The 23,265-nt window shown below is 47.2% G+C and overlaps 5 protein-coding genes across 9 annotated transcripts; 1 reads left to right on the forward strand and 4 right to left on the reverse strand.

The window, feature by feature from the left end:
- Nucleotides 1–4,948: 4,948 nt before the first annotated feature.
- LOC9629041 (neutral/alkaline invertase 3, chloroplastic) lies at nucleotides 4,949–7,264 on the reverse strand. Its single transcript, XM_002975135.2, has 6 exons — nucleotides 6,571–7,264; nucleotides 6,350–6,518; nucleotides 6,073–6,284; nucleotides 5,522–6,015; nucleotides 5,408–5,456; nucleotides 4,949–5,345 (listed from the first exon to the last, which is right to left on the reverse strand). The coding sequence occupies exons 1-6, from the start codon at nucleotides 7,204–7,206 to the stop codon at nucleotides 5,019–5,021; spliced, it is 1,887 nt and encodes a 628-aa protein (XP_002975181.2). The 5' UTR covers nucleotides 7,207–7,264; the 3' UTR covers nucleotides 4,949–5,018.
- Nucleotides 7,265–7,478: 214 nt separating this feature from the next.
- Nucleotides 7,479–8,918, reverse strand: LOC9629042 (E3 ubiquitin-protein ligase dbl4). The gene is made up of 2 exons (XM_002975136.2): nucleotides 7,661–8,918; nucleotides 7,479–7,602 (listed from the first exon to the last, which is right to left on the reverse strand). The coding sequence occupies exons 1-2, from the start codon at nucleotides 8,809–8,811 to the stop codon at nucleotides 7,485–7,487; spliced, it is 1,269 nt and encodes a 422-aa protein (XP_002975182.1). The 5' UTR covers nucleotides 8,812–8,918; the 3' UTR covers nucleotides 7,479–7,484.
- Nucleotides 8,919–8,992: 74 nt separating this feature from the next.
- LOC9629043 (glucose-6-phosphate 1-dehydrogenase, cytoplasmic isoform) lies at nucleotides 8,993–11,732 on the reverse strand. The gene is made up of 16 exons (XM_002975137.2): nucleotides 11,647–11,732; nucleotides 11,305–11,554; nucleotides 11,160–11,245; nucleotides 11,033–11,090; nucleotides 10,795–10,972; nucleotides 10,600–10,748; nucleotides 10,482–10,550; nucleotides 10,370–10,428; nucleotides 10,273–10,309; nucleotides 10,152–10,223; nucleotides 9,959–10,106; nucleotides 9,808–9,903; nucleotides 9,673–9,743; nucleotides 9,494–9,609; nucleotides 9,389–9,434; nucleotides 8,993–9,334 (listed from the first exon to the last, which is right to left on the reverse strand). The coding sequence occupies exons 2-16, from the start codon at nucleotides 11,536–11,538 to the stop codon at nucleotides 9,161–9,163; spliced, it is 1,593 nt and encodes a 530-aa protein (XP_002975183.1). The 5' UTR covers nucleotides 11,539–11,554; nucleotides 11,647–11,732; the 3' UTR covers nucleotides 8,993–9,160.
- Nucleotides 11,733–11,842: 110 nt separating this feature from the next.
- On the reverse strand, nucleotides 11,843–19,329 carry LOC9629044 (protein PHOTOPERIOD-INDEPENDENT EARLY FLOWERING 1). Its single transcript, XM_024680183.1, has 17 exons — nucleotides 18,778–19,329; nucleotides 18,598–18,702; nucleotides 18,438–18,545; nucleotides 18,305–18,385; nucleotides 18,170–18,258; nucleotides 17,969–18,113; nucleotides 17,787–17,913; nucleotides 17,672–17,727; nucleotides 17,549–17,593; nucleotides 17,433–17,501; nucleotides 17,309–17,371; nucleotides 14,172–17,259; nucleotides 14,054–14,118; nucleotides 13,944–14,002; nucleotides 13,233–13,893; nucleotides 12,650–13,164; nucleotides 11,843–12,597 (listed from the first exon to the last, which is right to left on the reverse strand). The coding sequence occupies exons 1-17, from the start codon at nucleotides 19,207–19,209 to the stop codon at nucleotides 12,033–12,035; spliced, it is 6,273 nt and encodes a 2,090-aa protein (XP_024535951.1). The 5' UTR covers nucleotides 19,210–19,329; the 3' UTR covers nucleotides 11,843–12,032.
- Nucleotides 19,330–19,593: 264 nt separating this feature from the next.
- On the forward strand, nucleotides 19,594–23,089 carry LOC9629045 (alpha-N-acetylglucosaminidase). Of its 5 annotated transcripts, none has more exons than XR_002992950.1 (18): nucleotides 19,594–19,810; nucleotides 19,870–19,937; nucleotides 19,991–20,202; nucleotides 20,267–20,388; nucleotides 20,441–20,529; nucleotides 20,583–20,677; nucleotides 20,729–20,810; nucleotides 20,852–21,046; nucleotides 21,096–21,213; nucleotides 21,265–21,315; nucleotides 21,370–21,479; nucleotides 21,538–21,640; nucleotides 21,695–21,793; nucleotides 21,850–22,184; nucleotides 22,309–22,494; nucleotides 22,542–22,620; nucleotides 22,688–22,945; nucleotides 23,021–23,089. XR_002992950.1 is itself a non-coding variant. In XM_024680045.1 (18 exons), the coding sequence occupies exons 1-17, from the start codon at nucleotides 19,616–19,618 to the stop codon at nucleotides 22,933–22,935; spliced, it is 2,439 nt and encodes an 812-aa protein (XP_024535813.1). In that variant the 5' UTR covers nucleotides 19,594–19,615; the 3' UTR covers nucleotides 22,936–22,945; nucleotides 23,021–23,089. The 5 variants fall into 5 exon arrangements, 4 of the variants coding, with proteins under 4 accessions (XP_024535813.1, XP_002974994.2, XP_024535812.1 ...); XM_024680045.1 differs by having other exon boundaries at nucleotides 22,257–22,494; XM_002974948.2 differs by having other exon boundaries at nucleotides 20,852–20,958; nucleotides 21,016–21,046; nucleotides 22,257–22,494; nucleotides 22,688–23,089.
- The last annotated feature ends 176 nt before the right edge of the window (nucleotides 23,090–23,265 follow it).

A 23,265-nucleotide genomic window follows, 5' to 3' on the forward strand; every position in this document is an offset into this window, starting at 1 on the left:
GTCTGCCAAGAGCTTTGAAGACAGTGGCTATTTCTCGGGACTCGAGCAGGAGTACCTGCTGCTTGACAACTCCAAGATGATGTGTGTTGAGGCCATGGGTGTCGAGAGATATGATTTCGTTTGCCTAGATCATACCCTAGCATGCGCGCCATTCCTGCTGGATGTTGGAGGCACGTTGAGGATGAACGTGAGCACCTCTGCTCGTTTTCGCTTTTTCAAGGTGGTCCCTCTCCCAGTGAACTTGAAGATGGGAAGGACCCCGGCCGGGCATGACTGGCCGCAGGGTGTTTAGCATTGCCAACTCGTGCACCCTACTCAAGGTTGTGGTTGATGCAGAGAAGTTCTTTGTTGCCTCGGCCGATGAAAATAAGATACATTTGTCATATGTAGGGTTTTAATACAAAGTAATTTTTTATCATCAACATGATAGCCAAGAGCTTGGTACAATTAACTGAAAATCAAGTGGGTATACAAGTTTAAATATTATTTTTAAGATTGTCTACAAATGATGCTCATTTGTGGATTTAATAGTTGTTAAATATTCTGGTTGGGATGATATATGACATAACTTCAAGAAATTCCTCCATATGTGTAAGGTGTTGTGCTTCATCAAAAACCACTATTTAATTAGTGTTTAATAATTTTTATTAGTTTTTTTTAGAGATATTCTAATAAGGTTGTTGTGATGGTGTTAAAATTACATTGCTTACTTACAAGGGAGTCTACTAAATATTTTGATATAACGTATCTACACATATGAATTTAACAAATTTGAGCCACTCAAGTTAGGACTGTTTAATAATTTATATAGTCTTGTTAGAATTTTTGCTAATGGGCATCAACTTTATATTCACATACACATGATATTATATACATAATCAAATTTAATTGATGTGGTAATTTAGATAGCAAAGTTACAATATCTATACTCATAAATTTATATACTAAATCATTTTTATGTATTTCGATAAATGGGATATGGATATTCTCATAAACTGACATTTTTGTATTTTGAAGATTAAAATAATTTTTATGTATATAAAGTGAAACTGTATATATTAAAATAGTAAACTAGTAGAAACGATAAACTAAAATATATCACACTATTCATTTTATAATGTTTTGAATGCATTATAACATAAGTTTTTAAAAAATTAAATTAAATTAATTAATAAAAAATCTTATTGATTTGTAAAAAATGATGTAAAATGAATAATTTTTTAATTGTTAAATATAATTGTTATAGGAGCCATTCGCACTTGTGCTTTATATAAAAATATTTTAAAATGTGTATTTTAATTTTTGTGACTGTTGCATTCGCACTTCAGTAGTTTTTAGGTTGTTTTAAGCTTTAAGTATGCATTTTAAAACACTTTCATTCCCACTTGCATAAGTTTTTGTGGTAAAAATTTAATGTAAAACACTAGTGACTTCGCACTTGACTTACTTTAAAATGTCTTCAAAATAGCATTCAAACATTTTTTAAAATATTTTAAAATTTCAAATTCAAATCAAATTTGAAATGCTAACCCTAAATTTCAATTTCAAATTTCAAATTTCAAATATTAAACTTGAACATAGCAATCACGCAGTTCTACGACGCCGCAAACATAAGAAGTCGGTTAGGTTCTCTCGAACCTCCCGTGCATCCTCCGGCCCACGCAAATCTTCCTGTGGTTCTCCCTCAGCCACAATAGGATCCCCGTAATCTTTGAAAATCTCTGCTTCCTTCAAGGCTTGAATGTGTTTCTCCCATGCTTTGATCTCGGCATTGATGTTTGTCTCACCAACATCAATCAAGAAGTTGTGCAAGATGCAACAACTTTTGATGATGTTCGGCAGGTACTTCGGCTTGATCCTTTGTTTTTGATCCAAGCATTTGAATTTCATTTTCAGGAGTCCAAATGCTTGTTCAATAACAATCTGGGCCAGATGGTGTTGCTAGTTGTACTCTGCCTCAGTCACCGTCAACAGGGAACCTGTTTCAAATGAATAATTGAAAAAAAAAAAAAACAATCAGCTTACCTAAGTGAGGGATCATCAAGTGCTGCTGCAGCTGGTAGCCTTTGTCTCCCACCAGGTATGGCTCAATCCACTCGTCAAAAGCAAACTCCCGAGGAACTGTGAGTAATTCCCTTGCTTGGATCTTGTGGCATAGCCTGGAGTTCTGAAAAACCCTCATGTCATGAACACTCCCTGGAAAAAAAGAAAAACCAATTAGATGTATAGAAGAAAAAAAATAAAAGTAATTACCTGGCCAGCTTGCATAGATACTCAAGAACCTTTTCTGAGCGTCACAAACCCCCTACAAGATCACCGAGTACCGTTGCTTTCGATCAAAGTAGCCCTCACCATCCGGGCTAATTGGTCGAATAATCTCAAAATGTGTGCCTAGGGAGACGAGTCTTGGTGATTTGCTGAAAATCTGCCGCCACAGCTCTAACCTCTGCTGCTGTCTCTGGGAATCGAATCTTGTACCTGAGGCACTTGACGATTGCAGCAGTTGTCTGCACCACAATGTCATGTGCAGTGGCTTCCCCAATCCCAAACTTGTCAGATAGGTCGGAGTAGTCGGTGTTCTTGAACAACTTGTACAAGGTGACCCCCAAACGAACATCCACTGGCACTGCTCTCCTAAACTTTGTATTCTGCTTGCAAATTTCAGCCTCCAGAATGCCACAAAGCCCGAAGAACGTCTTCTTCTCCATCCTTAGCTTCCGCTTCCATCGACCAGGGTCATACAACTCCATGAAGAACTTGCTCCATGTTGTCATACACCGCGGCTTCACCCACCAGAGACCGGCGTCAAGTCGCTTGGACAAGACTGCTCGACAAAGCTTGTCTTCGTCCTCCTCCTCGTCTGGAAGAGTTTGTGCCACCAGGGTCTTGTCATCGATAATGGATTGAAAAGCCTCCACAGCGAGAAACAAAACTTGCAAAATAAGCAAGATTACCTTGTTCCTCAATAAGGCATCGATGAGTGCTGCTTGATTGTTGAAAGAACCATGTTCCTCCTGAGCATCTCTTTGGTTTTCCCTGGAACCATCTTTTGTTTCCTCGGGTTGAACTGTTGCAAGATCCTGAAAAAAAAAATGGTTAGAAAAATCTAAAATATCATAGCCTAAACATAGTTTAGTTTAATATTAATAATTAATGTCCCCTTAAAATCCCGAAAACAAGACGGTTAACTCCTGGATGCAGCCCCGTTCAAGAAGTTGGAGATGGAGTTTGCAAGGTTGGAGATGGCTCCAACTAAAACTATTGCAGCTGCAGCTTTTTCCTTCTCAGCCAGGCTATTCTCCTTCATGCAAATAATGCTCTCCTTTTGCCACGCTAGATTCTACTCATTTTGAGCAGCAGTGAGAGCATTCCCCTCAGCAAGTAAAGTTGTCATGCTTTTCTTGGCCTTCTTCGGGTTCTTCCGCTTCCCTGAACTCCCTGGCACTTGTGTAGCATCTCCAGGAGGATCAACACCATCTGCGGGATCCTCCTCGTAAGCTTCCTCTTCCGGAGCATCTGAATCAGCAAGAAATGTTGGAGATGTCGATGCCTGCTTCGCTAGGAATTCATCCATGATGTTGAAGTACTCGACTGGGAACACCTTCAAGTTCAGCTTCACCGGCATAAGTCGCTTCGCATCCTCGTGGCTCAAGCTAAAGTAGTTGGGGTTTCCAGTTTTCCTCTGGAAATCACAAACACACTTGTAGTCGTTGCAAAGGTTGTTCCAGCGAGTCCGGCAAGCCTTCCAGTCCCGCTGCATGCCAGCAACCTGCATCTTCTTCGCATTCCTTTTCCAGCGATCGGTTGTTGTCAACGTCATCTCCTCGCTGCCCCGCATTGCCCCAATCTTTCCAAGGTGATCTTCCCGTTTGAAATCAATGAGGGAAGCCGTCTCATCATCTCCCCAATTTTTCCCACGTTTCTTCCTCATTTTCTTCGCGACATGAACACCTGCCTCCCCTTCCTCGTCGTCATCGCCCTCCTCTTCATCACCCCGATCATCTTCTTCCACCCCCTGTTCAACGGCAACGTCGTCCTGCTCCTCCAAGTTATGAAACCAGAACTGCATGTACTGCTGTCCTGGTGACTGCTCGTGCTCCAGATCACCTACTTCGCCACCCTAAACCTGAAACCACTCTCCTAGAATCTGAGCTAAACTCGGTTTGAAGCTTACCTCATTAGTTGTCGTAGAAGAGAATTCAAAGAACAATCGAGTTCTAGAAGCCGTTGGGGGAGAGGCTCCAGCTCCCTGTGCTACAGCTCCCCGTGCTCCAGCAACCTGTGCTACAGCTCCCTGCGCTCCAGCTCCAAGTCCGCCCTAATTGAGGCCAAGATTCGAGAGATCGGCATCTCCACGGCCTCGGCCTCGAGGCGGCCTGCCTCCTCGAGCAACAGCTGGTCCTGGTGCTCGTCCTCCAGCCCCGGATGCTCCTCCACCACGGTTGCTCCTCACTCCACGAGCAGCACCTCCTCACTGGATGCCACTGCCTTGAACCCGCACCATCTCCTCGTTAAACCCTACAGCTCCTCCTTCCCCAAAATCGACTGCTCCTCCTTCCCCAAAATCAGCTACTCCTCCTTCCTCCACCAAATCCCCAACAGGATCTAACCCTAGGGCAATGACTGCTGTCGGCTCCCCTGCCATAAAATGCCTGAGCTCACGGCAGCTCGCAGCAAAAAACTGAAGCGCCCTAATCAGGGCACTGGAATCTTTGGAGAATCTCGGAGATTCCTTTTAAAAATATTTTAAGTTTAAAAGAAGCCCCCCTCTTTTAAAATCAGTCTGAATGTTTTAAAAAGTGAAAACATTGTGTTAAAGTTAGCACTATGTGCGAATCAAAATGTTTTAAAAAAATATCCTAAATTTTAATGTAAAGTAATTTACTTTATTTTAAAACATAGTGCGAATGTATTCATCACTTAAATTTAACACATTTCATAAATAAAGAGCAAGTGCGAATGGCTCCTATTTTATAATATATTTACTTTAGATTAACATTCTTTGTCAAACATTGAATTTACACTATAATTCTGGTAGACTTCAGCTTGCGTTTTCTCTTAATGCGAGGATTGGCATCCAAAGAGCACGACATGGCCTCCAGCAACGCCAAGTCCTCCTCACACGTCAAGATTTTCACAGCATCCGGCTTATCCAAAAGCATCTTGGCAACAAGATAGCCTGCAATGGACCAAGTCTGGTAGAGTCGAGCCTGCTTCCCTACGAACCTCGCTGCTCTTGTGTCATAATACTCTGGCCATCTGTCTCTGGAGATCCGTTTCTCCGCAACTTCAATGGCACGCTCAGCCATCTCCGGGCGCCCCATCTTGATGCAAGCCACAGTAAGCTATAAGCAACATAGAAAAAACCATTAGCCAGAATCTACTCGCGAAGAGCTTGATAGCTTGCCTGCCACAAGAGAGTCGGCCAGGAACCTCCGTTGTGATACGACCATGGTCTGTCTCCAAGTCCAAAATGTCAAGGTAGGATAGTGAAGAAAACATGCCAAAAGAACGAGCTTACGTGTTTTTGGGATCACTTCCGGTGATGATACGCCACTCCTCTCCCTGCAAAGCCGGATAGCATATCTTCATAGGCATGTTGCCGACGAAGTCCACCCAGCGAGCTTCGATGAGATCGAGTATGCCTTCTGCCTGTTCTGGCGTGGCTAAAGAGCTCACAATCGCCCACAGGTTGCCAAGAGAGAAGAACCGAAAGTCCATATGAGCTGGTTGAAGATTTCCAACCAGGTAGCCGCCTTTGTTGGGAATCCAGTCCACCAGCCATGGCGAGAGGTGGTCCGGATAGATGTTAAACTTGTTGACTGCCTCGTGAGAATACTCCTCGGTTTTGTAGCGGTAAATCTCGTTGAGCTTTCCCATGTCCACCCAGTAATACTCTCTGATGTGAAAGGACAGGGCACTGAGTCGAGAAGTGAGGGTCCTGATGAGATCAAGCGCGCTGTCTTCCGAGATCAGCATTTCCCGAGCACACCTTAGTGCAGAGTAAAACAGAGCCTCAAAAGATAGAAAAACTAGTCAGGAAAGTGAAAGCTTTCAAGAAGGGTGGCATACCTGTATTTCGAGGGGATGGCCATGAATTCCCATCCTTCTATCGATCATGCACGAACCATCAGTCACGAGCAAAGTCGGAAACATGTCGAAGCCATCAGCAAGGCAAAGCTTCAGGATCATTTTCATGCCGGTTTGGACGTCGACCCTCTCTTGCAACGTGTAATCCCCTGTGCTTTTGCCATAAGCTCTCAAAAGAATAATCCACCACAATCCTGTTTAGAGAATTAAATGGAAGTTAAACCACATGGTTGCACGCGAAGCTTTCTTCTATTCTCACCGGAATCGACAGGAGCAACTCGGCCAATGGCAGCTTCACCAAAATCTGGATCCAAAACCTCCTCCGTGCCATTTGCTGGATCACCCTCGAGAGGAACAGTTCTCACTTTAAAGCTGGCGGGCATCAGTCCTTGGCCGGGATTGTAGCAATCCACAGTCTTCTCCCAGCTCTGATACAAACAGAAAAAATGGAGCTCCATAAGTTCAAGAAGAACAACATACCTGGAGCTGGAGCGTATGTAGAAGAAAATTCCGGACAATGTCTGTCTCGCCCTTGAGCAGGAAAGCTATGGCGGACGGGATAAAGTCCCTGATAAAAACTTGGTCGTAGTTCAAAGGGTGGCCATCGGTGGGATCATTGGCAGCGATCGTCCCGACTGGAGTCCCACAGTAGTAAACCATGGCAGACCTGAGAAGCTCCCAAGCCTCGTGTTCCAAAGGGCTCTCTCGCTTAGAAAAACTTTGCTTGTCTGCCAATGCCGCCTTGCGGATCTCTCCCACCGTGAGCGGCGCCACGGCCCCTCCATGGCGGACATAGACGTGCCCGGGCCTCAAATTCTCGCCCACCGACACGACCAGTGTGAGGTCGCTGCCCTCTTTCTTCCTCTTGCCCGCGATAGCCTCCCCGTCTGGAGCTGGCAATGGATGATCTTCCTCGCTGCCGCTGCTGCTGCCGCTGGCTGTGCTTGAGGCCCGGGCGATGCAATGCCGGAGCCGGACGACGCCATAGACCTTCTTGCGAAATTCGTACCTCACCCGCGATCTCTTCCAGTTCCAGTGCCCGATGGCGGACGATCCCTGCGTGGCGATGGCAGTGTGGCCGCAACCGCAGCTGTGGCGCGGCTGGAGAGCATGCATTGCGACCTAAAATTTCTTGGTGCTCCCATTTTCCCCCTTTTTGACATGGCCAGACCTAGTCGCCCGACAGGGTGCCAAGTGTCCACCCTAATGTGGCTGCTTCATTCAGCACTTTTTCTGTGGTCCAGATTTCGTTTGGGTTTTTTAACGGACAAGATTTCTTTTAATAACCATGCACAATTAAATTCTTTTGCTTTAATAAAAGTTTACCATATGATTGTGAACATAGTGTACGTTTTAATGCTTAATCACTTCAAATATTAGTAGTTTGTTATAATTTACATGCTTTTCTTCGGGTCCAAGAGCTTCTTTTCATCCCAAAATGGGCATTTGGAGGCAGCCGCATGGTCCGACGTCCACTTTCTGTTGCAAAGGTAGCAAAACTCATACTTACACCTGAAAAAGAAAAACCCCAGAGAAAAAAGGTCAAGGGAATGATCAAACGATGGCTTACCGGCAAACAACGTGGTTGCAGCCCCGCGTCAGCTCGATCATGCTGCCGCACTGGCTGCACTGCTTCCACTTGTTCCTCGACGCCAGCTTGTAGAGCTTCACCCCGTCAAAGTCGCGCAGCACGGCCGGGACCTTCTCAAACTCGGGGCAGGACATGCCAAAGTGCCATGGCACCTTGCACTTGAGGCAGAAGTCATTGCCGCACGCGAGGCATTTGACCATGAACGACGCACGAGCGTTGGATTGAGTCGTCGAAGTCGCCGAGGATGAAGGAAGGGAATCTGATGACGAGGGAACAGGAGCAGACGAGGTCCAAGCTGGAAGAGACGCAGAAGGCGAAGAAGCTCCCCAAGAACTCGAAGAACTCTTCTTAGAGCTCTTGGAGCAACTTTTTGGAGAACTCGAAGAACTCTTCTTAGAGCTCTTGGAACAACTTTTTGGAGAACTCGAAGAGCTTGAAGAGGATGGCACAGCAGCGTCGAGCAGGCGCTTGTCCATGACTTCGGAGCACTCCTTGTAGGGGCAGTAGATCTTGAACTCCGCGGGAATGCTCTGCTCCACCCTGTTCTTCTCCAGCAGCTGGATGCTCCCCTTGGACAGCAGCTCGGTGCAAGCTTCATAGTCCAGAACCGCGAGACAATTCTCTGACGGGCATCGCACCTCCACAGCTCCTTCTTTCACCCTCACCTCGGCGTTGTGCCTCATGCACTGGATGCAGAACCGGTGCTCGCAGGGTTGCACGGTCATCATCTCCTGCAGCGAAAGCCTGTCTTCGGTGCAAATTCGACAAGTTTCTCTGCGCATCCTTTGTTCTTCTTCTTGTTGTCGCTCCAGGACTTTGGCCAGCAGCACTGCATGGATCCGCTCCTCTAGGTTTTCGATCTCCCAGGCAGCAAACACTTCTTCGGCTCGGGAGGCTTCCATTACTTCAGCCAACTGCAGATCGAATGCGAGGTCGTAATCCTGACTCAGATGACTATCCTCGTGATTGAAATCGGAATCCTGAGTCGGATGACTGTGCTCATGATCGAAATCGTAATCCTGTGACGGATGACTATACTCATGATTTGGCAGGCTCTCCTCCTCGGGGACTCCCGATTGGTATGACGAGCTGCCGCTACTCCCTGCCGAAACACTCTGCGAGCTACCCATTCCCAACTATCCTACCATCGATCCAGCGTGTGCGCGCGAATTTTAAGCCCGAAATGCCGTGTTGTGGATCCGTCCGCGAAGAAGCTTTTTAAATTTTACTGTTGTCTTCGCCTATAAGCTCCCAAGTTTGCAACTGTATACGTAGCTGGTTTGAAAAAACTCGTGGTAGGCCACGAAAAGCTTTTGATCTTCGACTTTTTTAGTTTATTCGAGGACCTGAAGCTAACAAGGAGAAGACCAGTCATTCTCTAGCGAACGATCAGTCATCTCACGAGCGTAACTTCAAGGAAGAACTTGGTTTTGATCGAGCAATATAAGTGCATAGTTTACTGACATCGATGGATGGGTCTTAATCCTTGAGTGACGGTGGAATCCAAATGTAGCCATGAGTTCTCACGTAGCCTTGCTCTACCGCGAGCTTGTCGGCCTCGGGGGGTCCCCTGCTTCCCTGCTTGTATGGAATCACCGGGATTTTTCCAGCTTCTATTCTCTCCAGCAATGGCGTGAATACCTCCCACGAAAGCTGTCCGTTTGAACGAGTTAGGAAGTATTCCTGTGCGAGGATAGTTACGCTTACCTGTAGTTCGTCCCTCCGGACAAAGTGTTGCTGATCTCCGCGGATCCTGGAGGTTATAAATAAATACATGGGCGGAAAAGCAAAGACTCTGAAAGTTCTTCTTACGTGTCCAAAATCAAGCGCTCATAGGCTTCGGGAATAACCACGTCCTGGTAGCGTTGGCGGTAAGAGAGGTCTAGCTCACTTTGCGTTGCGGACATCTCCAGACCTGGCTGCTTCACCTGTGATCGAAATTTTGGCAGATTAAGCTAAAGGTGGAGGAGCTAAAAAGGTTGAAAACTTACCGTCAGCTTCATATACATGGCTTCTGAAGGTTGCAATCGCATGACAAACTCGTTTCGTCCCTGTTTTTTGCCTGTATATTTAAACGAAGTATCGTCTTTGAGTGAATAAAAACAGTGTCAGGGGTCAAAGCTTACATTTGAAAATATCCCCCGGGACGTCTTTGAATTGGACACGAATCTCTGCCTTACGAGTATCCAAGGCTTTTCCAGCTTTTAGGATGAAAGGAACACCTTTTCACAAGAAGAGAGTTAGTACCGACAGAAGATTGCGAGTAAACTGCCATACCATCCCAACGCTCATTGTGGATTCGCAGCACCACCGAAGCGAATGTGGGTGTCAATGACTCATCGGAAACCGTGGGATCGTCTCTATAGCCTTCGTATTGTCCAATAACAACCTCGCTGTCTTGTATTGGTTGAATGGCTTGCAGAACCTGTGAGCTTTGAGATTTATTCTGTGCGGAAATGTGATACAGTACCTTCACTTTCTCGTCGCGAACATGTTCAGGGCTCAAGGATAATGGTTTTTCCATTGCAACCAAACAAAGAACCTGCCAAAGCATGTGCATTTAAGTGCCCGAAAGGGATACGCATGTATACCTGCATAAGATGATTTTGAATGATATCCCGAATGATGCTACGAAGAAAATGAGAAGTTAACTCCATTTGGAGCGAAAAACTCTCCAGCTTTACTTACCCATATTCGTCAAAGTAGCCACCGCGACCATCAGTTCCAAAATTCTCCCTGAACACAATCTGCATGTATGCTATTTAGAACACTAGCGATGATTTGTCATTGTCACCCATACCTGGACGTTTGCAATATTATCACGATTCCAAAGTGGAACAAAAAAGCGATTTGCAAACCGCATCACAAGCTGGAGAACACGAGCTTATCAATACGAATGACAACGACTGCAACCCTACCAAATTTTGGACGATCTCCTTTCCCAGATAATGGTCAATCCGGTACAGCTGCTCCTCCGAGAACAAACTCCCAAGCTGATCACTCAACTCTTCAGAGCTCTTTAGATCCTTGCCAAAAGGCTTCTCGATGACAATTCTAGTCCAGCCCCCTGAAATCAGATCATATATAAAGCCGAAAATCATGTGATCACGTACTTTTGTTCATGCAGTTTTTGTGTATCATGCCCGCCACGAGGGGATAGACCGATGGAGGCAGCGCAAGATAGAAAAGTCGGCGGGGCGGCTCATCCTTCCCGGCTTCATAATCGGAAATAATCTTGTCAAGTTTTCTGAAGCTGTCGTCGTCGTCGTAAGCGCCAGAGATATACGTGCTCTAAAGTGATTGAATGATCAACGTGTCACAAACACATAAACTAGAAAAGGAGAAACATACCAGCTCGAGAAACTTGGTTACAAGATCAGCAGGATACTTCCCAGAGTCCGCCAAATGTCTACACAAGCGCGAAGAAAGCTTTAGGAAGAGCAATACGAAAGATAAGAAAGAACAATAACATCCTTACCCTCCAATTCGGCGATGGAAGTCTTCCTCGATGAGCTTTGATCTGGCATAGCCAAACAGTTTAACTTGGTGGGATGGTAAAAACCCCTGCAGCATTGTCAATCAATCGAAAAATCCCCTCATATTTCCTTCGAATCCTCACATACCTGGCAATAGAGATGGAAGAGCGCTGGGAACGTCTTCTTCTTCGCGAGATCCCCAGAAGCCCCCAAAATTATGATGGACAGGCAGCTCTCCGCCACAATCTTCTTCGATGCGCTCTTAGCGTGCTCCCCGGACCCCGCCGATTGCTCCTGGACTTGGATCGCTCCATCGCCGGCCGCTCCATCGGCCTTGGGATCGAGCAATTCCGGGATCGGCGACGTCAAGGTAGGGCTCATGCTTGCAGGCCTCGCGCTACGAGAAAGAGAGGAGAATCAAATGTAGAGCGCCAAGGGTTGAGACCGCGAGGAATTCAGCGCTGACAACGCCGTGATGCGATGTCTTACCGGATGAATCGAAGAGGGAATTGTGGATGGAACGAGGAGATCGCTGGCTTTGACACGCAAACTTTGCCCCTCCTTGAATGCACACAATATTTGCCTAGACCCAAAATGCCTGGGTTTTAAACGGGATAAACAGAAATGTTATTTTACCGCGGGTTAAAGTTTCAACTTAGCACCTACCATTCTTGTACACGAAGAATCAAGATTAATCTCTCGTCTCTTTCATTACTACCGAGTCTTCTTCTTCCCTTTCTCTTCTTTCGGTGTTGTTTGATCGATCAAAATTTCTGGGCCCAGCGAGAAGCAGCAGCGTGATCACGATCTTCACGAATTTGAGCTGACGATACCAGAAAAACTCCTGAAATAATCATAATAAAAAATCACCTCTCTCACTCGCTCACACCTTTGTTCTTGGCCGCCGCCGCTGGCTTGCGATGATAGCTCGCCTCCTCGGATGCCGGGGCTTGAGCTAGCCTGGAGCTGGAAACGGTGGAGTCCGGTCGCCAGTACTGAGCAAATGGATAATTCGCTCCTCCTGCTGCTGCTGGTGCGGTTGATCCTGCTGCTGCTGCTGCCACCGCTGTGGATTTGGCACTGCTCGACGGCCTCGCGAGCTGGATACTCGATGAGCTTGACGGCTTCGTTGCTACGTGATGAACTCTGGAAGCTCCAGTGGTTGTAAACACTGCCGTCGGTGGTGGTTTCTTCAGGTTGGCTGGCTTTATCTGGCTGGGAGACACGCTCGTCTTCATCTCCACTGGTCTTATCTCGATCATCCCGTTCGGCTTGGAGACTGGCTGCAGCCGGGGCTGCTTGCCCGGCCTCTGGAGCTTGGCGACATCGGTCGGAGGTTGCTGGCGTTTCACTGGAGGGTTGTTTTGGCTCGGCGTTGCCTTGGGAACTACAGAGATCGCTGCTGCTGCCCAAATTGAAGGTGTCATCTGCGATGCTAGCCTGTGCATGAGTAAAGTTAGAATTTTAGAGCTCACAATTCTTGTGTAGGTACCTGAAGCGGGTTTCACAGACGAGCGACCGGATACTCGAGCTGGACGGTGGTTCGGCGGTCTTTGGTTTCCCTGGTCTGAGCGTTACGTTCACAGGCCGGAAGTCCTCCATCTCTTCTGGGCCGGAAAAACTGAGAGACAATTCCAGCGGAGGTTGGCTCTCGACGTCTTCATTGTCGTTGTCGCTGGCAGTATTGTTCTTCACGGCCTTGCAAGCATCAGGCATCTTTCCATTGTCACTGGCAGTCGTCTGAGATAGAGCCTCCGCTACCAGCGCGTGCCCCTGCTTGTGAGAAGCCTGCCGCAACGGTGGCTTCAAGCAACCTTGACAGAGATTTGCCAGGGAGACGAACGGAAGGTTTCGGGGATGTCCAACGTTACTCACGAAACCGTTCCTCGACTTTGCGGACCCCTTGTAAGAGTCTTTCACACTCTGCACTGTAGCAAAGTGTCTCTGTAGCAACACCTCCTTGTCAGGAACTCGCTGCACTAGCTCTAACAAGCGCTTTGTGTCTTCCTGCATCAACCAAACCAAAAACAGACCAATTTTTCAGCTGCAGAATGAAACGAAAGCGTAACACATACCTCTGTCACCTTGATAACAGCCCCAGATAGTAATCTCTCGCTGCTCATCCCCCCGCAAATGGTACCAGCGTTCTCGACTACGAGCTGCCTAAATCTATCTTTACACTTAACAGGGTGCCTGTGCCGACCTCTATACACTCCGCCGTCTGGCATTCCTTCTAAGGCATCGCTAGCCAGAAGCCAATTTCCACCATACTCGTGCACTACAGCGCACAGGACCTCGTCCTCCTCGGGCATCCAGTCTGTGTGATGATCCTTGGCCTTGAGTGCTTCCTTTCTTCGGTCTCTTTCCAGCAAGATGACTGGGCTCTTCCTTGCGGTCGTGCAAATAGTTAGCTTGCCACCAAACCTAGGCCTGAAGTACTCTGTCCTGCTATCCTCCTTCCTAAACCTTTTGTTCTCGCCGCCCTCCTCTTCCAAAAACCTCGAAAACTTGCGCTTTCGTTGAAAAGGCGTGCGTAGAGAGTTATCCCACTGCATGTCGTACTCTCCCTCGTCGGACGCAATGGAGAGTACCTCATCAGCTTCGTCGGCATCAATGTGATCATCTGCTCCCGCGTCTTCCTCGGAACAAAAATTGTACTCCTCTACACTGCTTCTTTCTAGAGATTTCAGTTTCTTCTTCTTTGGTCTCTTCAGCTGCTTCTCGCCCTCAATCAGCCTGAAAGAAAAGTAAAGACTAGATTCAGATATCAAAGGATGTAGAATTACCTGTCAGCCTCTTGGAGCTCCTCGTCGTGCATCGCGTCCCATTGTGCTTGTAAGAGTTCCTGTATACCTTGTTAAACAAACATACAGAAATGAAAAAATAAAAACGAAACCTGTTGCTGGGTCAAGACTTCTACTTGCTGCCTATAAGCTGCATCGGCATTAGAAGTATCCCAACCTGCCAGAACAAAGTTAACACGGCTTATAACTTTGGACGATGCAAATACGTACTCTCGTAAAGAAGTGGTTCATCATCCTCGTCAATATCCGCCTCCTGTTCTTCCTTGAGTTTCTCTATTTGTTCCAATTCCCACTCCTTTTCCTCGTAGGTTACTTGTGTTTCCAAAGCGCTGGTATCGATGATTGGATTCCAGAGATCCAAAAACTGAATCGCGTATCTCTCGATTGGCTTGAGTTGGTCTTCAAAGTTATTGCCGTGACCTGATGCTGCTGCTGCGGCCGCAAGCTGCTTCACATCAGCAAGCATGTCCACCTCCTCCTCGGCATCCAGAAGGAGCGGTTGAGGTTCCTTAAGCTCTGGTAACGACGGTGTTCCAGCAGTTTCAATTTCCGGTGACGGAACTTTGGTCTCGGAAACCTTTCCATCCTCCAAGTCGTCGGCACATTCGTCCTCCTCCACGCTTACATCTTCAGCGAACTCCTGATTCTCCGCGGCCTCTTCCAGCTCCACCTTTTTCATAGCCATGTAGTCGGCCTCGTCTTCGGCACTTTTGAGTGCCGCATCTACGTCGGCATTAGAAAGCGGCTGGTCGGCACGCTTTGTAGTGTTCACACCGGACAGGAGTTCCATGGGATCAAGCTTCTTGAAAAACTCAGTGTTGTAGCCACCGCTCTGGATGACCAAATTGTCGAGGAAACGCTTCTGGTTGGCCTTTTTCAAAATGTTCTCCTCGATGGTACTCTCGCTAACCAGCCTGTATATGTGAACTTCACGCGTCTGGCCGATGCGATGACACCTATCCTGAGCCTGTTGATCCATCGCAGGATTCCAATCACTGTCATAAAATATGACTGTATCGGCGCCAACCAGGTTGATTCCAACGCCTCCGCTTCTCGTCGACAGGATGAACAAGAAGATCTTCGGGTTCGTGTTGAATCGTTGCATGAGAATTTGCCGCTGTTCAGGTTTGGTAGAGCCGTCGAGCCTCATGTAGTTGTAGCCGTAGAGGTTGATAAAACTCTCCAAGATGTCGAGCATCTTTGTCATCTGCGTGAAGATCAGCGCCCTGTGACCTTCCGATTTCAGCCGCCGCAGCAGAACTGAAAGCTGCTGGAGCTTCCCACAATCGAACTGGAGGAGCCTCCTATCCGGGAAAAACAGTTGCTGCCGCACAACGACCGGACGCAGCGGTGCCACCAAGTCACTCATCTCCGCAAGTTGATTGCTCGGGAAGTCATGCCTCAAGATTGAGGAGGCAGACTGTCTGCTGCACCAAATGAGCGGCGGGGGAGCCCGAGCTGCTGGTATGACGAATACAAAAGCCTGTAGCAGATCCAGGAGACTCTCGCACCATGAAGATGGAAGCCTCACCACCTCGGCTATCGCTGAAGGGAACGTCAAGTAACGAGAAGGATCTGACTGTATGGCATGAATACCATAAACAGGGTGCTCCACCTCGACGTGCTTCGCCAGCCCACGACCATATACCACATGCCTGCTGCATCGCAGTATATTGAGCCACCCAAATTGTCGAGCCTTTTCTCTTCTCCTCTTCAGTCTCTGCGCTGCCAAAGCCGCTTGAATCTCTTCGAAAATGTTCTGCGGTTCAGTCACCTGTTCCTGTTCGTTCCAGCTATCTTCACCACTGGTGGCAATCTCTTCAATGAGAGGCGTTGGCGTAGCAAGTTCAGCGAGCTCCGATGGTTCCCAGGCCTCCATGTCTTCCGACAGGAGATAGTTCAACACTTCGAGGTTCACTGTCGAAAAAGGCTTCTGCTGGACGGCCGTGCACAGCTCCGAGCACATCTGAAGCTCGAGGCCCGGCATGTCGAAGGAAGACACGATTGGTCTGCTCTCAAACAAGTCGGGATGATTGCAGACCTTGCGCAACTGCATCAGGACGTTGATGAGTCCTAAGAAGTTGCCGCCCGACAGAGTTGCTTGTGTGTCAGAACTGGCCATGAAGTCCTCGTAGAGATTGCGTTGCCGCTTCGAGAGCCTACATGGCACTACATGCTCGTGCTTCCCCGGGAGCTGCTTCTCAACGTCGCGCTTCAAGCGCCTCAGGATGAAAGGTCTCAGCACATTATGCAGCCGATCCACCACGTCCTGGTTTACTTTGTCCTGGCCTTCCACCATCCCGCTGATAGGATTGCTGAACCAGTCTCGAAACTCTTGATGCGACTGGAAAACGTGTGGCATCAGGAAGTGCATCAAGGACCACAGCTCCATCAAATCGTTCTGGAGAGGAGTTCCCGTCAGAAGGATCCTTCTCTTGGAGTTGAAGTTCAACAGCATCTGCCAGCGTTGAGATTTCCAGTTCTTTATAAGGTGCGCTTCGTCGAGAATGAGATACTTCCACTTCTTCCGTTTGAAGGCCTTCGCGTCCTGGATAACCAGCCTGTATGTCGTGATGCAGACATGGAAGGAGTTCGCCTTCGACCACCCTTGCCGCTTTATCTTGCGCTCTTTTGCGTTGCCGAAGTACGTTAGGACCTTGAAAGCGGGACACCACTTCATGAACTCTGTTTCCCAGTTGAGCATCACGCTTGTCGGCACCACTATCAAATGAGGTCCCCAAATGCCTTTCTCACAAGCCAAGTGAGCTAACAAGGCAATTGTCATGATCGTCTTGCCAAGGCCCATCTCGTCTGCCAGAATTCCGTTCAGCCGCTTCTCGTACATGGTGACCAGCCAGTCCAGTCCTATGTGCTGATACTCCCGCAAAGAATGCTTCAGCAAGAAGGGAATCTTGGTCCTCACTCTTGTCGTAGAAAATGTGTATCCTGTTGGCTGTGCAGACAGGGCAGCAGCAGCAGCGTCGTCAAGCTCCTTCCTACCGGTCTTCCCAGATCCCTCCACTCTACTACTATCATCTAAACCAGCTCTTTTTCTCATGCGTTCCCCTCTTTGTTGAGCAGCTCGGGCTACATTAGCCAGCACTTCCGCCTCCTGCTCCGTGCCGTAAAAAATCTTGCTGTCTCCTGTAGCTTTTGATCTACCCGTACTCTTGATGATCAATAACGAACTTCGACCGCTAGTACTAGGTTCGCCCATTCTCTCTTTAGCCTCATCGGAGCTATCAGAAGGCGCGTCACTAGCACCGCCCTTCTCGTCTCCTGAGCTCTCGGCACGCTCCTGCATCAAGGTATGTAAGCTACTGTGTGCACTGTAAAGTAGAACTTACCGCACGGTATCGAGACAAAAGCTCTGAAACGGGCAACTCATTTTCCATCTTCAGTTGCTCAAGCTTCAATACCATGCAACATTCCATTAGTCAGAGCGAAAAAACACTTGAAAAAGTACCGTACCTCAAGGTTAACGTCTTTGTTCTCTGCCATCGCTAGCTTTTCCTCTTCGTCGAAAGTCCTTTCGTCGTCCTACAATCAGAAAGTGATTTAAGGAAGAATAATCTTCCAAAATTTACCTCCTCTGACGCATATGCGGTATGAGGATCGTATTCCTCGTCATCCTGCATAAGAAATCCCAACTTCAATAAGAATGCGTTCCCTCAAGCCTCTACAGGCTGCCTAAATGATGGGTATCTTACCAATTCTTTATCTTGGTCGGCGTCGGAGGTACTTCTCTCTTCCTCACTATTATCACCTTTGAAAGACAACCGTTGGTGAAAAACAAGAAAACAGTAACATAGCTGATGACGAAACCTTTTGCATATAGACCAACAAGCTCCTCTATTGGCAGCTCGCTCTCCCTCTGAAGCGCATTCAGTTCTTCCTTGCGCTCGTCTTCGGTGATCAGCGCTTCGTCGGCTTCGAGAGTGGCCTCGTCATCCTGCTACACCGTTTGTGTTAGAAAAATTATAATTATCAGAACGAACTGCGTTAACCTCTTCTTCCATTTGGTCACATGTGAAATCTTTGTCAGTAGAAGGCTCATTTGCAGCGTCCAGCAAATCTCCAGTGTCCTGAGTTTTCTGGTCTTCATTGTTCTCAGGAAGGCCTGACAGGTTAACTGCTAACATAGAAGAGTATCTGAATAAAATGTGCAATCAGCGAACTTAGAAGCACAAGGGCACGATTGAGCGTACCTTTCTGTTTGCCCAAGTAAGAAATTTAAATGCTTGTCCAGGGCTTTCTTCTTCTTCTGTTCAACAGCAAGTTGATGCTTGTAGACGACCTGGACGACAATACGTCATAAGAGAACATTTAGAAAATTATCTTACCAGCTTTTCGATCTTCACCCAGAACTTCTTAACTTCTTTCGCTATGTTGCTCGCGATTCTTCGGATGCGCTGCTCTTCACCCTACAGTTTCCAGCCTTAAGACAACGGCAGCATTACAGAGCGCAAAGCAAACCTTGAGCCGACGCATGCCTTTGCTTTCCTCTTCCGATTTAGCCTTTGCAACTTTCATGGCAACTCTCTTTGCTTGAGCCACCTTCCATTTCCTCTCCTTATCAAAGTCCTACACTCAAAACATTCGTCTTAATAGCTCTATGGAGAACACGATGACATACCTTGGAAAGCCAGACCATCTCCTCAAGAACGTAGTCCCAGTGACTCTTCGCATGCGTGGGCTCTTTCCACTTCGATGGTGCTCTTCGCTTCACTTGCTCGAGAGCCTAAGAATGGAAGAAGAAGAAATCGAGCAAGTAAGCAATGCACTGGACACTCCATGCAAATACCGATGCATGTACCTCTTGCCTTGTCCAAATCTCCTCAGCTCGGCTTAAAACCGAGTCCTCGTACGCGAGCTCCTCTTCCTCATTTAAAAACCTCACGGAATCCTTTTGAGGCGTTTCATCCAAGACCTTTGCCTCTGTTGCCACAACGCATAGCTCCTGCGTCTTCCCAGCGTCCGATTGGAGTGGCTCCAATTTCGACGGAGTGACAGCCCCCTTTCCTGCATTTAGCTTGGATTCCTCGCTCGCGAGATCGAGCTTAGAATCGCCTGGAGCCCTCTCCTGCCCTACACTATCCTCGACGAGCCTTTTATCACCTGGGAGCTTCCCATTTGACCTCGCATCGTCGGCCCCTGGGCTGGACACCTCTTCTTTGGCCGATTTGGAGCGATTCCGGCGGCCATAGCACCTTAGCTGTGGCTTGGCAGCCGCGCCTCCAGCTTCCATCTAAGAATGTAAATCCCTACTCTTGTCAGCTTCATCCAGCCGCCGCCCCTAGCCCTGCCGCCTCCAGAAAGAACATCCACAAACCCCCTCCCGCTATCCCCCGGCTTAGGGCTTCCCCCAGCGAAGGCACAACAAAGGATGTTTATCAGTTTTAGTTTTTCCCAGCGTTCATGGTTGGGGAAGAAGAAAGACCTTTTCGGACGACAAATCTGGCCATGGCCCAATCTACCGAGTACGAAACTGGAACAATCGCGTCCGTTGGCATGCCGACGGCCCAGATCATCTCATTTCTTGCAAGGTTTTAGGTCTAATAATGCGAGTATTGATCGATTCGTACTAACACAAATTCGAAAATGCCACCGGGTATTATGACCATAGCTTAGGGCAGGCAGATTATCAGAGAGCTATGGCTCTTGGCATCCTCGCGGCGCTGCTGTGCTTGCTCGCCGGCGCTAGGGCATCGCCGATCGACGAGGACGCATGGCGCGAGCTGAGATCGACGATGCCTCCGGCTCGCGATCAGCTCCGAGCAGCGGCGAGCGTCTTGCGGAGATTAATCCCTGGCCATGCCTCGGCATTCCAGCTCCAGATCATAACACTGGTAAGCAAACAAGGGTCTTCTGTCAATGCTGGTAAATCGAATTGATTGATTGATTCCAGGAAGATTGCGGTGGCAAATCCTGCTTCCAATTGAGCTCTTTAATGGATGAAGGTTCGAGAAAAATAAGGTACGCTTCTGAATCAATCGAATTTTTCCCCTAGCTGAGTCCCATTTACATAGTATCCATGGAACGTCAGGGGTTGAGCTTTGTGCTGGCTTGTATTGGTATTTAAAAAACTGGTGTGGAGCTCATATTTCCTGGGACTTAACTGGGGGCTCTCAGTTAGATACCATTCCAGAGCCTCAAGCACTGCCTGCCTTGCCTCCTGGTGGTGTCAAAATCCAGCGTTCAGTACCTTGGAGTTACTACCAAAATGTGGTGACCTCTAGCTGTATGTGCTTGTAAAGCTATGGTTTTACTTGAACTTAACCGATTCTTCATGGTTTTTTGTGTAGATTCGTATGCATGGTGGAACTGGAAAAGGTGGAGGAAAGAGATAGACTGGATGGCCTTGCAGGGAATCAACTTACCTCTTGCATTCACCGGCCAGGAAACTATATGGCAAAAAGTTTTCGAGGTTTGGCAGTGTATGGGAGTTCTGTGTGTGCTTATATTTTCGTTGCTGACAGAGTAAATTTAACATGACAAAACACGAGCTTGACGACTACTTTGGAGGACCATCCTTCCTTGCGTGGGCACGTATGGGAAATTTGCACGGGTAAGGAGAACGACGTTTAGCTAACCATCTGTCAACTCTAAATTCTTGTGTAGTTGGGGAGGGCCTCTGCCAGAGAAGTGGCTGGAACTGCAACTAATCTTGCAAAAGAAAATTCTACATCATATGCGCAGCCTTGGCATGATTGCTGGTAATCTTGTATAAAATTGATCGTTTCTTCACAGACAATGAATTTGTGCAGTGCTACCGGCGTTTTCTGGCAATGTTCCTCGAGCATTGAAAATTCTATATCCGTCTGCCAATATCACACGTTTGCCAGATTGGTAAGGCCTTCGGTTTTCTTTACTTCATTTCTGTGTTTTAGGAACACTGTAGATGGAAATCCGCAATGGTGTTGTACATACCTTCTTCAACCCATGGACCCGTTGTTTATTCAGATTGGGAAAGCATTTATCGAACAGCAAGTAAAAGGTTTTTGTTATCAGTGCTGTTTCTGGATTCAAGTGACCGTGATACTTGTTGCTGCAGAATACGGATCTACACAACACGTTTACAACTGGTTAGAATGATGTCTCTGACTCTATTCACATTCTTGTTTCCTTTAACAGCGACACATTCAATGAGAATCTTCCTCCAACCGATGATCCAAGCTACATATCTGCACTTGCAGCGTCTGTTTATGGAGCCATGATTGTGGCTGACAAGCAAGCTATCTGGCTTATGCAGGTAACGTACTATGTTGTTGAGGCTCTCGGGTACTATCATATCCTGTTACAGGGCTGGCTTTTCTCATCGGATGCTCAGTTTTGGAAGCCTCCTCAAATGAAGGTATCCTATCGTGCATACTGGGCCGCATTCTTATCAATCTGATTTGGTCGCTAGGCTCTTTTGCACGCGGTACCATTTGGAAAAATGATAGTTCTCGATCTCTTTGCAGAAGTGAGGCCTATATGGTCGAAGTCATCTCATTTTTATGGTGTTCCCTACATCTGGTAAGTTTCTGAATTTCTCTCTCTGTTTGGTGCGGTATAAGCGACTTCTCTGCTCCAGGTGTATGTTGCATAATTTTGGTGGAAATCACGAAATGTATGGGAGGCTTGATGTAGTCTCTTCAGGTCCAGTTGATGCTAAAACTAGTGCAAACTCTACTATGGTATCGATACGTTTTTCTATTTCCGAAAGCAATTAGCAAGGGGGTTGTTTCTAGATTGGCGTTGGGATGTGCATGGAAGGCATCGAACAAAACCCAGTCGTCTACGAACTTATGGCTGAAATGGCATTCCGCTCAACTAGAAACGCTCTGAAGGTAATTTTAACAGTTTGATGCCGTTGCATGACTAACCAACTTTGGAGTGCTGGTAGGATTGGGTGAACGATTATTCTACAAGGCGCTATGGTAAAGCCGTCCCAGAAGCATTGGAAGCGTGGCAAATTTTATCACATACGTTATACAATTGCTCCGACGGCTTACAGGACCACAACACAGATGTAATTGTGAAATTCCCAGATTTAAACGCTTCTTCACTGACCACATTATCGAGATACTTGGCAGAAGAAGCTGGCACCCAGACTCGACGACTTTTAACCGAAGGGCTGACCTCGTTTGGTCACTTATGGTATCGTCCTACTGAAGCAAAGGTGGCTCTATCTTACATGCTGAATGCATCTTCTAGTCTCAGCAACGTCGCGACTTACAGGTCTCTCGAGTTTTTCTTTGTTTTACTTTTCTGTTTTTGTTTGTTGAAAATTCGCTTATCAAAACTTTTCAGGTACGATCTGGTGGATCTTACTCGACAGGTTCTGATGAAGCTTGCCAACCAGATCCACCTGCAAGCACTGGTTTCATTTGTCAAAGGCGATCTGGAAGAACTTACAAAGAATTGCGACATCCTGATCGGAATTATCAAGGACTCGGAGCTACTGTTACGCTCGAACAACGGGTTTCTCTTGGGCCCATGGCTGGAGAGTGCCAAAAAACTGGGAACAAACTCCGACGAGAAACATTTGGTAAGCTTGTCGCCGTTTTAAATCATTCCTAAACTTCCTTTTTCCAGTATGAATGGAATGCCAGGACGCAAGTAACTATGTGGTTCGACAATACGAGAAGCTTGCCGAGTGCTCTCCATGATTATGGTATGTTTTCAGTGCTCGTCTTTACATTTGTTTTCGCCTGATAGTCTCTTCCTCTGCGCTGTGGCAGCGAATAAAATGTGGAGTGGCCTCTTCGAGGACTACTATCTTCCACGCGCGTCGCTGTACACGAAGCTCCTAGTAAAGGCCCTCCACGACAAGGAGCCATTCCCATACGGCTCTTGGCGATCTTCATGGATTCTGCTGACCAACACTTTCCAGAACGGCACGAAAAATTATCCACTGGAGGCGGCCGGTGACTCCATCGAAATCGCGAAGTCACTGTTCAGCAAATACGACTCTCTCGTCCACGACTAGCCGGGAAGACGTACGCAAAAAAAAAAATAATAATAATTAAAAAATGGAGGCTAGACTTTTTTAACTGGACATTTTTTCTTCGCAGCATCTTCTCGGACAGAGATTGATCCATCTGGGGAAGGATTGATTAAGTTCATCCATACTATTCTAAGCTCGCAAGAGAAAGAAATCTTAGCCGCGAAACTCTGGCGATCTATCAAACTCTCCACGCCATTAAGATATTTTCTAATTCATGTAAGATAAAGATAAGATAAATCACGCGGGGGTGGGAGAAAAATTCCACCCATCTCTACCCGTCAAACCCGTCAACAACTCTAGGCATTCCCAAGT

The sequence above is a fragment of the Selaginella moellendorffii genome, unplaced genomic scaffold (assembly GCF_000143415.4).
Source record: "Selaginella moellendorffii unplaced genomic scaffold, v1.0 SELMOscaffold_26, whole genome shotgun sequence".
Taxonomy (NCBI): Eukaryota; Viridiplantae; Streptophyta; class Lycopodiopsida; order Selaginellales; family Selaginellaceae; genus Selaginella; species Selaginella moellendorffii.

What these genes read in the sequence shown, in the direction of transcription:
- LOC9629043 (XM_002975137.2), bottom strand. Translation starts at nt 11,538, where the DNA reads ATGAGCCCTACCTTGACGTCGCCGATCCCGGAATTGCTCGATCCCAAG. An exon ending in TCTTCCATCTCTATTGCCAG is followed by an intron (nt 11,246 to 11,304) that starts GTATGTGAGGAT and finishes ACAATGCTGCAG; the next exon opens with GGGTTTTTACCATCCCACCA. An exon ending in GGCTACTTTGACGAATATGG is followed by an intron (nt 10,310 to 10,369) that starts GTAAGTAAAGCT and finishes TTTTCTTCGTAG; the next exon opens with CATCATTCGGGATATCATTC.
- LOC9629041 (XM_002975135.2), bottom strand. Translation starts at nt 7,206, where the DNA reads ATGCATGCTCTCCAGCCGCGCCACAGCTGCGGTTGCGGCCACACTGCC. An exon ending in GCCATCCCCTCGAAATACAG is followed by an intron (nt 6,016 to 6,072) that starts GTATGCCACCCT and finishes CTATCTTTTGAG; the next exon opens with GCTCTGTTTTACTCTGCACT. An exon ending in GGAAGTGATCCCAAAAACAC is followed by an intron (nt 5,457 to 5,521) that starts GTAAGCTCGTTC and finishes ACTTGGAGACAG; the next exon opens with ACCATGGTCGTATCACAACG.
- LOC9629044 (XM_024680183.1), bottom strand. Translation starts at nt 19,209, where the DNA reads ATGGAAGCTGGAGGCGCGGCTGCCAAGCCACAGCTAAGGTGCTATGGC. An exon ending in AGATTTGGACAAGGCAAGAG is followed by an intron (nt 18,703 to 18,777) that starts GTACATGCATCG and finishes TTCCATTCTTAG; the next exon opens with GCTCTCGAGCAAGTGAAGCG. An exon ending in GGGTGAAGATCGAAAAGCTG is followed by an intron (nt 18,259 to 18,304) that starts GTAAGATAATTT and finishes ATTGTCGTCCAG; the next exon opens with GTCGTCTACAAGCATCAACT.
- LOC9629045 (XM_024680044.1), top strand. Translation starts at nt 19,616, where the DNA reads ATGGCTCTTGGCATCCTCGCGGCGCTGCTGTGCTTGCTCGCCGGCGCT. An exon ending in CGTATGGGAAATTTGCACGG is followed by an intron (nt 20,530 to 20,582) that starts GTAAGGAGAACG and finishes ATTCTTGTGTAG; the next exon opens with TTGGGGAGGGCCTCTGCCAG. An exon ending in AGCAACGTCGCGACTTACAG is followed by an intron (nt 22,185 to 22,256) that starts GTCTCTCGAGTT and finishes AAAACTTTTCAG; the next exon opens with GTACGATCTGGTGGATCTTA.
- LOC9629042 (XM_002975136.2), bottom strand. Translation starts at nt 8,811, where the DNA reads ATGGGTAGCTCGCAGAGTGTTTCGGCAGGGAGTAGCGGCAGCTCGTCA. An exon ending in TGCAACCACGTTGTTTGCCG is followed by an intron (nt 7,603 to 7,660) that starts GTAAGCCATCGT and finishes TTTCTTTTTCAG; the next exon opens with GTGTAAGTATGAGTTTTGCT.